At 43.0% G+C, this 11,190-nt stretch overlaps 1 protein-coding gene and 1 pseudogene across 1 annotated transcript in view; both read left to right on the top strand.

Annotated features, from left to right (window-relative positions):
• Positions 1-11,190, top strand: part of LOC141327877 (uncharacterized) — a 45,386-nt gene that overhangs the window by 19,673 nt on the left and 14,523 nt on the right. Inside the window, exons 4-5 of the mRNA XM_073835374.1 lie at positions 1,762-2,458; positions 2,543-2,721. Coding sequence (XP_073691475.1) covers positions 1,762-2,458; positions 2,543-2,721 — 876 coding nt within the window. The remainder of the gene's footprint in view (positions 1-1,761; positions 2,459-2,542; positions 2,722-11,190) is intronic.
• Positions 5,282-11,190, top strand: part of LOC141327193 (E3 ubiquitin-protein ligase TRIM39-like) — a 10,233-nt pseudogene continuing 4,324 nt past the window's right edge.

Here is an 11,190-nt window from a genome sequence, read left to right as displayed (position 1 = left end):
CACATTTATTTCTTTAGAGTTTCATATAATACAGATTGATGAGAATGTAAATGAATAAATGATTTTTTTAAACAGTGTTTCCTGTCAAAGTTAGTTCTTGGTATGATTTTCAACCTGTAATTATCCTCAGATTGATCTCAAAGCAAAAACAGGTGCTAAAGTCAGATTTTGAAATGAAATGATAATCATCTTAATTGAAGTGATGAAGGATTCTGAAAGTCTGACACTAACAGCGTTTATTACTGTAGTGCAAATCTGCTTTGACACAATCTGCATTGCAAAAAGCTCTATATAAATAATGACTTGAAGTTAACACTGCTTTTAATGTTTGAAAATGATTAAGAGTTGAAAACATTACAAATTTAGAAGCAAAAAGCAATCAAATGAAAGAGCATCATTCAGAATAGTCTATTTTTATTTGTGTACCTTCACAATAGCAGTGATAAAGAATAAAGCTTTATTCAGTTTCTTTTTTTCCAAAACATAAAAAAATGTCATTTAAAGACTGAATTTATTGTGGTGCGATGTGGCAATAACAGAGAAATAATTAAATTGAATGGATATTTTCCAGAGCTCAATCTGGTGTGTGTGTGTGTGTGTGTGTGTGTGTGTGTGTGTGTGTGTGTGTGTGTGTGTGTGTGTGTGTGTGTGTGTGTTGTGTGTACCTGGTATTCATCACGTTGTGAGGACCAAATGTCCCCACAAGGATAGGAATACCAGTAGATTTTGACCTTGTGGGGACATTTCTCAGGTCCCCATGAGGAAACAGGCTTATAAATCATGCACAATGAGTTTTTTTGATGAAGTAAAAGTATGCACAATCTCCTGTGAGGGCTAGGTTTAGGTGTAGGGTAGGGTTAGGGCGATAGAAAGTACGGTTTGTACAGTATAAAAACCATTACGCCTATGGAATGTTTCATGGGGACATTCCATAGGCGTAATGGTTTTTATACTGTACAAAATATACTGTACATAAATAAATACAAAAAATAAGACATAGGCTATTTTACCAGAAAATTCTGGTAAAATAGCTTATGTCTTATTTTTTGTATTTATATATTTTTTTTTTTATAGACGCTATTGATAATCACTTTCCTTCACTGGAACATATGAAAAGTAAAAAAGGACCAGAAACTTGCTGGAATAATAAGATTTGTGAACAGGAACAAAGAAACCACTACCTGCATAAAAATCCCCAGCACCTTTGTTTGTTTGTTTTTTTTATTCTGTCTCCTTTTTTATTTAGTTAGTTTTTCTCTCTTAGAATATAGGCCTATGCAATATTATTTGTACTTTGCATCTGTTTTGCCTGATATGTGCCTTACTTAATATTTGTTTATTTGCAATATCAGTGCCATTGCATGTGTATATTCGGTCTGTTCAATATTATTGATTGTTTAATTAAAAAAAATACAAAATATGTTTTTCCCGGAGCTGGAGTCCTATCACAGAGAACAGGCTCTGAGATTACAGGCCACACCTCTTTCAGTAGCTCAGCGGGTACGTGATCTAGCGTACATGAGTTTTGTTTCGATGTTTGGTGTCGTTAAACTGGGATTAACTTGTATTTGTCTTTTTTTAGATATGATGGCACTGAAAGCGGAGAGTCAAGAACTAAATGAAACTGAAGAGAAAGATCAGTATGAAAAACACTGTGATGATTTCACAAATGGTGAAAAATATTTTAGTTGCTCACTGACTGAAATGACTTCCTCACAAAACCTTGCTCAAGAGACTGGAACTAGATGTTTTTGCCAACAGTGTGGAAAGTGCTTCAGTGAAAAAAAATACATAAAGATACACATGAGAGTTCACTCTGGAGAGAAGCCTTTCACTTGCCAACAGTGTGGAAAGAGTTTCGCACAAAATGAGCATCTAAAAGTTCACACGAGGATTCATACTGGAGAGAAGCCGTTCACATGCACACTGTGTGGAAAGAGCTTCACTGAGAACAGTCGCCTCAAACTCCACATGAGAGTTCACACTGGTGAGAAGCCTTTTACCTGCGAATTCTGTGGGAAGGGCTTCATGGACAAAAGAAATACAAAAATCCACATGAGAGTTCACACTGGAGAAAAGCCTTTCTCTTGCCAACAGTGTGGGAAAGGTTTCACACAAGCAGAACATCTTAGAGGCCACATGAGAATTCACACCGGAGAGAAGCCGTTCTCCTGTACACTGTGTGGAAAGAGCTTTGCCGAAAATGGACACCTTAGAGTCCACCTGAGAATTCACAATGGAGAGAAGCCCTACACCTGCCAAGATTGTGGAAAGAGCTTCTCTCAAAAATGTCAACTTAAAGTCCACGTTAGAAGTCACACTGGAGAGAAACCTTTCAACTGCCAACAGTGTGGGAAAAGTTTCACGCAAACAGGACATCTTAAAGACCACATGAAAATTCACACTGGAGAGAAGGCGTTCACCTGCCAACAGTGTGGAAAGAGCTTCTCTCAAAAATGTCATCTTAAAGCCCACATCAGAAGTCACACTGGAGAGAATTCTTTCAATTGCCAACTGTGTGGAAAGAGCCTCACAACGGCAGTAAACCTCAGGTATCACATGAGAATTCACTCCGGAGAGAAGCCATTCTCCTGCAAACTGTGTGGAAAGAGCTTTACTGAAAATGGAAACCTCAAAGTCCACATGAGAATTCACAATGGAGAGAAGCCTTTTACTTGTGAATTCTGTGGAAAGACCTTCTCTCAAAAATGTAATCTTACAGTCCACATTGGAAAACACACCAGAGAGAAGCCTTTCTCCTGTGTGGAAGGAGCCTCACAATGGCAATACACCTCAGATATCACACGAGAATTCGCTATATAGCAAAAATCATCTTGCCCAGACCCATTGGAATCCATGCAACTGACTCGGGCCAGTTTCGTTCAGCACAACGGGCCAATACGGGCACGGATCCGTTTTTCTGAATCTACATTTTAACAGCACATTTGTCCACGCACTCAAAAGCTCCAGGAAGAACAGTGCTACAGAAGAGCACTTGTGTGTTCGGCTGACTCATGTAATTTCAGCTCGGCTCCGAATGCTATTATGACGCAAGATTAATGTAAATATAGCCCACTGTGAACACCCTTGGAATTCACTTCAACTTTTTCAAATTGTATGAATGGTTATTTTAAAATAGGTTCAAGTACGTCAAGTCAAGTCAAGTCAAGATTATTTATACAGCGCTTTTTACAATACAAGTTGTGTCAAAGCAACCTTACAGTATTAAAATAATAAAATAAAATGTCAATAAAAGTGCAAAAGTTCCATATTGCAGCAAAGTCAAATTGGAGAGGACTCATCTGGTTCCCGTGGCCTTGTGCCGGTGGCTGTTTAGGGTAGGAGTTCTTTCTGATGATCTGTCTCTGGGGCTCATCTAGTTGACACGGTATCCGCTGACATTCGGCTGTAGGTGTTTATCCACCTCTTGGTACGGACTGGATCCGGGGGACTGCAGTGACCATCTGATCTGGATACGGACTGGATCTGGTGGCTATGGTGACCTGGGAATAAGAAACAAACAGACTAATATTAATGTAGATGCCAGAGTTCCAAGTTGCCACAAAATCAGATTGGAGAGGACTCATCTGGTTTTCGCAGTCTTGCGTCGATGGCCGTCTAGGTGATGAGGTCTTCACTGATGATCTGTCTCTGGGGCTCATCTAGTTGATGTGGTCTCTGCTGACATTCAGGGCTGTAAAGGATATCTCTAGGTGCTGATGGGTACAGACTGGATCCGGGGGACTGCAGTGAACGTCTGATCTGGATACATGATCGGTGGCTACTGTGACCTCGGAATAAGAAGGAAAGATACTAGTATTAGCGTAGATGGCATTCTTCTTCTGATGCAACGAGTACATCAGGTGTTTTGGGAAGTGTCCCTGGTTCCGGTTGACCTAAATAATGCAGCCTAACAATCCTTTAACGGATTTGGATTGTGAAATGTATTAAGTGTAGGCCAGGTTAAAGAGTACGTGTACGTGTAAGAATTTGGAAACAAGCAGAGCACCATCTGCTGTTCAAAACTTAGAATCGATTTGAGAAAGAATTGCGATGTGTTCAGAAATCTCAGAATCGATGCTGAATCGATTTGCGCTACGATTTATCGTCCCATCCCTATAATTTTTCAAACTAAATAAATGATAAAGTATAATATTTGGTCTCATTTGTCTACTTTTTTTGAACCATCTGATGATGTTTTGGGGCATATTTATGCAATACTACAGGAAGTTCTAAAAACTTCACAAACTTTCAAGCACCACTTTACACCTCACTCTTATTACTGTATTCCAACGCACACTACCCAAATGATGTGTTCAAAGTTCCGGTCTTTTTGCGCTATTACGACAATTGTTGGTTTCTTTAAAAGAGAAAAATGTATATAAGGATTGTTGCTAATATATGTTAAATATAACTGTACTACTGAGTACAGTTACTGCTCTTTATGGATACTTTTATTAGTATTATTAATTCTGTCATGACAACTCTCTGAAAAGTTTAGCATGGTAATGGATATGACAATATTAATGTATTTGTTCTTGGTGGAATAGATCTGCTACGCTGCTGTTGGTTATTACTGTAGTTATAGATGATCGCTGCTGCTGCAAGCAAGTACAGAACTTGCTACTGTCCTCACAACTCCATGGCAAATATATTTATGGAAAGCTTTAAGAACCTGATTGCATTTTACATTAAATCACTTTGGAATGTAAATCTTAGCACGTTTCAGAAGATAAGAAACGTAACTTGTAGTCCAGTTTGAAAACTCCTGCTTTAAATCTCTGGAGTTCTGCGTCTCAGAGCTCGACTTACTCTGGGTTTGATTGGTTCGGTCTTGCAGAGTTGAGTGAAATGTGGAAACACGTCTGTATGTTCATACACTGTTTGTGTTGAAAGTATCTCAGAAGATCAAAGTGTCTGAGGTTCTTCATGTTTTACATGTTTAAAAATTTCATGTTGAAATGTTTTTTTTTTTAATGTGTTTGCAATTATTTATAAAAGTAACGACTAGTACATATTGCAGTTCTCTCACTGTACATTGTTCCTCAACTCTGGGTTTTTCACTGCCACTGAGTTGAAGCACATCATCACCATAATCAAGAGCCGCTGACAGCGAATGGGGACCTCATCAAGGTTTTTCTGGTTTATCAAAGGGACTAAAGGTTTATGATCCGTGAGTAATGTGAAGGATCATAAACTCCTCCCTCTTACAGCTCTTACCAGGAAGAGACTGACGTGTTCTTTCTCCTTTCTGTCACACTGACTCTCTTCTCTACTGACAAAACCAATAAACAACCAGCCATCAGTGAAGAACCAGGAGAAACACTTTACAGAAGGACTTTTGTTCAGTTTGTTTCTGAATAGTCAGTAGATTTCTGTGATTCTCGTGGAGATTTGTTTCTCAGTCTGTCGTTCAGAAAGTGAAAGTAAAGTTTAGATCGCTGGAGCTCAAAGCGTGGAAATGGCTTCACTATCTGAAGATGATTTTTCTTGTCCTGTGTGTCAGGAAATCTTCAAGAATCCTGTTTTTCTGTCATGTAGCCACAGTGTCTGTAAAGAGTGTCTTCAACAGTTCTGGAGAACCAAGAAAACTCAGGAGTGTCCCGTCTGCAGGAGAAGATCCTCAAAACTTGATCCTCCTCCTAATCTGGCGTTAAAAAACTTGTGTGAGTCGTTCCTGAAGGAGAGAAATGAGAGACGTTCATCAGGATCTGAGGAGATCTGCAGTTTACACAGTGAGAAACTCAAACTCTTCTGTCTGGAGGACAAACAGCCGGTGTGTTTAGTGTGTATGAAATCACAGAAACACATCAATCACACAATCAGACCCATCGATGAAGTTGTTCCACCCTATAAGGTGAGAGAAATGAGTTTTTAACTTCATGTTGTTTTGAAGTCCTATTTAAAGAGGTCCTATTATGATTTTTTTACTTTTTGAACTTTAGCCAGTGTGTGGTGTGTATGTTTGGGCATAAAAAACATCTACAAAATTACAAATCTCAAAGTCCACTCTAAAGGGAAATATTTAGTTTTAAAAAATACCTTTTCAAGAACTAGAACGAAACGGCTCATTTGGACTACAGCGTTTGTTTTCCAGAGGCTATTATGACACAACGTTAGTCTCACCTATTCAATTCGTTGGCGGATGGGGGATTCGCCTAGATTTAGCCATGTATTATGAACGGCCGCTTTTGGGATGCTACAGTAAGCTGTAGGTCGGCTCGTTTAAACACAGCTTTAACTAAAGGGTCCGTGAACTGCTAAAGCCACACCGTTCACGTGTGTGTTAAAGAGGGTTCAAACACACGCAGATCCGCAGCTGATATAAACACTAACACTGACTAGTGATCATCCGTGGACGCATCGGTGCCTTGCCGTAGACATGCAGTATGTGGTAAGAGATTTATTCATCATACAGTGTAGATAGATTCACTAGCCTTATGGTTTCAGGCATGCAAATAATTAAATACATTAGCACAATAATGATAATCTCACGTATCCGCGATCTCGCATGCTGACGATAGGACCAACAATAGCGTTTCATGTACTCCCCCTTCATGCATCCTAGGTGTATACTTCCTTCTTTTAGACAAATGCATATCAATTCTGGCTCTCATACAACAGCATAGACTGAGCGGCACGGGCAAGTGTTCCATCAGTCCAAAATAAGTCAATCCATATTAAAAAAAAGTGCCTCATATGGCTCCGGGGCGGTCAGTACTTTAGCGATCAGATGTGTTTTTGTAAAAAAAAAAAAAAAATTTTTAAATATTTAAAATGTAAGAATCAATTTAATCTAGTTTGCTGCTTTGGGAAGGGGCGCAGCAAGGCGGAACGCGGTCTACGCTGTTTGCCAATCACAACTCAGTGGGGCTGCTGACCAATCACAATACTTTTGTTTTTTCGGAAGGTGGAACCCGGAACTAATCGAGCCGTTTGTGTCAGCCTGGGGAGAAAGCTATTGTAATAATGTGAATTATGTGAAAAATAACTAAGCATGACAGCATGTTCTAGTGCACCCCCAAAACAAAATAAAGACTTTGTAAAGGAGCATAATAAGTGTTGATTGATTTGATTGATCAGAGCTGGTTGTGTTTAGTCCAGCTGAACTCCATTATAAATAAAGTTTCATAGATTTGGGGAATTAATAACTACAGGACAAATAGATTTACACACAGACCCAGTTGGTATTGGATAACTATTTTTACTTCAGTAAATATGAAATGTTCACAAAAACAGAAGAAATCAGGAAATACTTTAGCACTGCATTATATGATCATATCACTGTATCGTCTTCTCTTTCACTGTAATCTGGTGTTTTATGTATTTTGTCTAAATCTAGGAGGAGCTCAATACAGCACTAAAATCATTACAGGAGAAACTAAAACACAATAAAAACATGAAATGAGAGTTTGATAAAACAGCTGAACACATGAAGGTGAGGAAACAGAATGGAGAGTGATTTGGATTCCAGCTGTAGGATCACTATATACAGTTGTGATCTGATATATTTAATATAATGGATTAGTTGATCTCAGATGTGAATGATGTGATCGTGTCGATGTGTGTCGATGGAGACGATTGAAGTGAATGTGGTTTGATTTCAGTCTCAAGCTAAGCACACAGAGCGTCAGATTAAACAGCAGTTTGAGAAGCTTCATCAGTTTCTCAGAGATGAAGAAGAAGCTACAATCACTGCACTGAGGGAGGAAGAGGAGCAGAAGAAGCAGATGATGAAGGAGAAGCTGGAGGAGATGAACAGACACATCTCAGCTCTTTCACACACAATCAAAGACATGGAGGAGATGATGAAAGCCAGTGATGTCTGCTTTCTAAAGGTCTGATTTCAGATGATTGATTGATTGATTGATGATTGATTGAGTTGTTGATGATCAATGGTGTGTTTGTTCTGCAGGAGTTTCCAGTCTCAATGGAAAGGTGAGTGATCTGCTGGTGTCTCTGGTCTCTCTGCTTCTGATCCAAAGCCACTGCAGTTCTGACTCCTGAATGTTCTTCCAGAGTCCAGATCTCACAGCCGGATCCACAGACGCCTTCTGGAGCTTTGATTGATGTGCCACGTTACTTGGGCAACCTGCCGTTCAGAGTCTGGAAGAAGATGCAGGACATCGTCCAGAACAGTGAGTCTGACTGCAGAAGATCTCAGCTCTTATACACACACACTGGAAATCATCATGATGAGGCCATATTGACAGATTTCAGCATTATGAACCAGATCATCTACTGCACCAAAATCAGCAGCTCACTTTTACAAATAATCAATCCCACAATTCACTCTGATTCACTCTCATTTGCAGTCTGAAGTGACAAACACATTTTTATTTATCATATGATTATTGCTATGTATATGCTACTTTAATTATTTTTTTGTTCTTTTAATTAGGACTTATTTGTATATATATATAGGGGTGTATGGGGTGTTCAGTGAGGGGTAGCACCTCCGGTGTGTGAGCTGTCGTGCCTTTTTTTGGGTAGCTCACTCACCATTGGTCCCCGCCTGTCACTCAGCTCTCACCTGTGGCTCCCAGTAGCTGTAGCATGCACAGCGGCCACACCCCGGGCAACGGCTTCGACAGGCCGCAAAACCAGGTGAGGGTAGCCGTTGGATCATTCATCCACGGTGATTTCGAGAGTTGCTCACTCACCCAGCATGTGAAGACTGCTCTTGGCGGACTGAGCGGAAGAAAGCACCAACAAGCTTCAACGGTCAGGAAGGTGGAGCAGAAACGCACTGTGGAGTGCGAAGGGCGCGCTGGAGCACGGTAGGTAGTGCGGCCATCCACTGCAGCTGATGAAGTCTTCATGTGTAACGACTCTTCGTGCCATCGGACCAAGGCTTCTGATGCCGAGAGAGTGGGATTGTCTCTGTGCAAAGACGTTCTCACTTTAATTTCATTCCTGCACAGACTAAGGGAGTAAACCCTGACAGAAAATCCGGAGCTGGAGTCCCTAAGGCGGTTTGACACTGTATCGTCAACACCGGCAACTCCTGCGGCGCAACTGAAGCCAAGCTGTATCGACTCTGTCCTTCCCTTGGATCCTTCAGCTGCGAAGAGAGGAGGGGAATGCTGCATGGGCAACAGCTGGCCCTCCATATCACCCTGCCCAGGCTTTGTAGCTCCACTGGAGAGGACACTCCAGCGTCATCGCAAGATGTCGACTCAACACGGGAGGGGGCAGTTACCGGTTATAAGCTCATCCGTTTGGCGAAGGAAACGAGCGCCAGGGGTCCCCTTCGACGGTGGGAGAGGTCATTGCGCCTCATTGGACAGCTACTGCCCGCCTTAAGCTGGGCAGCCCCCAGCCAGCTAGGTGCTGTCCCGCCATGGCTTACCTGCCCCACTGGGTGCGTGGGGATTAGAGAGGCATCTCTCAAAAAGTGGGCCACAAAACACTCGCACCAGGCATTTCTAAGAAAATAACACAAAAGAAGCCACCAGTACTTCGTTTCGCTAGCTGGAACATCAGAACCATGTGTCCCGGATTCACTGCAGACCTTCAGCAGTTAGACGATGCAAGGAAGACTGCCGTCATTGATAGGGAACTCTCACGCCTAAACGTGGACATTGCCGCTCTACAAGAGACCTGGCTGGCTGACAACGGCACCATTAGAGAAGCTAACTACACCTTCTATTGGCAAGGGAAGTCTCCGGACCAACCTAGGCAGCATGGTGTTGGCTTCGCGGTGAGGAACACGCTTGTCAGCTCCACGGAGCCCCCCACAGCAGGCACAGAGAGAATACTCACCCTTCGGCTGTCAATGTCTTCTGGCCCTGTTAACATTCTCAACGCGTATGCCCCAACCCTCAGCTCCACTGCCGAAGAGAAAGATCAGTTCTACCAGGTCTTGCATGAAGCGATATCCAAGATCCCCAGCACTGATGGCCTCTACATTCTTGGAGACTTTAACGCAAGAGTTGGAGCTGACCACGAGGCTTGGCCCACCTGCCTCGGAAGTTTTGGGAGGGGAAAGATCAATGAAAATGGCCAGAGACTGCTTGAGCTGTCGTGCCACCACGGCCTGTGCGTGACCAACACCTTCTTCAAGTGTAAAGAGATTCACCAGGTGTCTTGGAGACACCCGCGCTCCAGACACTGGCACCAGCTTGACCTCGTCATCACCAGAAGAGCGGATATTGGCAACGTTCTCCTCACCCGCAGTTACCACAGTGCAGACTGTGACACGGACCACGCCCTCGTGGCAAGCAAGGTGCGCATAACGCCGAAGAGGTTGCACCACTTAAAGAAGAAAGGCTGTCCACGTATCAACACCTGCTGTGCCAGCAATCCAGAGAGAACCCAGCAGTTCATCAGCAGGCTGGAAGATGCCCTCAGCGAGAAAGTGACAGCAGACGACACCATCGACTCCAAGTGGTCACGCCTCCGCGACGCCGTGTACAATTCCGCTATCATCGCCTACGGGAAGAAAGAGCGGAAGAACGCTGACTGGTACGAGGCCCACTGGGAAGAAATGGATCCCGTGATCAAGGCAAAGAGGAAAGCCTTATTGGCTTACAAGGCCAAGCCCAGCCCTACTACACTACAAGCCCTATGGACTGCCAGGAGTAAAGCCCAGCAGACCGCCCGCCAATGTGCTAACACCTACTGGCTGAACCTCTGTAGCAGCATCCAGGCAGCTGCCGATACAGGCAACACAAGAGGTATGTATGAGGGCATCAAAAAGGCAACAGGCCCAACTCCCTCCAAGATCGCCCCCCTCAGGTCAAAGACAGGTGAGGTCATCACAGACCAGGAAAAGCAGATGAAGCGGTGGACCGAGCATTATCTAGAGCTGTACGCAATGCTGAATACTGTAACAAACACCGCTCTCAATGCCATACCAGACCTGCCAGTCATGGAGGAACTAGACACCCCACCCACTGTGGAAGAGCTTAGCAAAGCCATCGACTGCCTTGCCTGTGGGAAGGCACCTGGGAGCGACGGAATCCCTCCAGATGTCCTGAGGGGTGGGAAACCAGCCTTGCTACAGCCACTCTATGATCTACTCTGTCTCTGCTGGGAACAGGGTTACATCCCCCAGGACATGAGAGATGCCAACATCATAACTTTGTACAAGAACAAAGGAGACCGGAGCGACTGCAACAACTACCGGGGCATCTCCCTCCTCAGCGTTGTTGGTAAGGTGTTTGCCCGTGTTGCCCTCGCCCGCCT

The sequence above is a fragment of the Garra rufa genome, chromosome 1, assembly GCF_049309525.1.
Source record: "Garra rufa chromosome 1, GarRuf1.0, whole genome shotgun sequence".
NCBI classification, from domain to species: Eukaryota; Metazoa; Chordata; class Actinopteri; order Cypriniformes; family Cyprinidae; genus Garra; species Garra rufa.
Note: the sequence above shows the minus strand (reverse complement) of the source record. Positions and strands in the feature narration are given on the sequence as shown.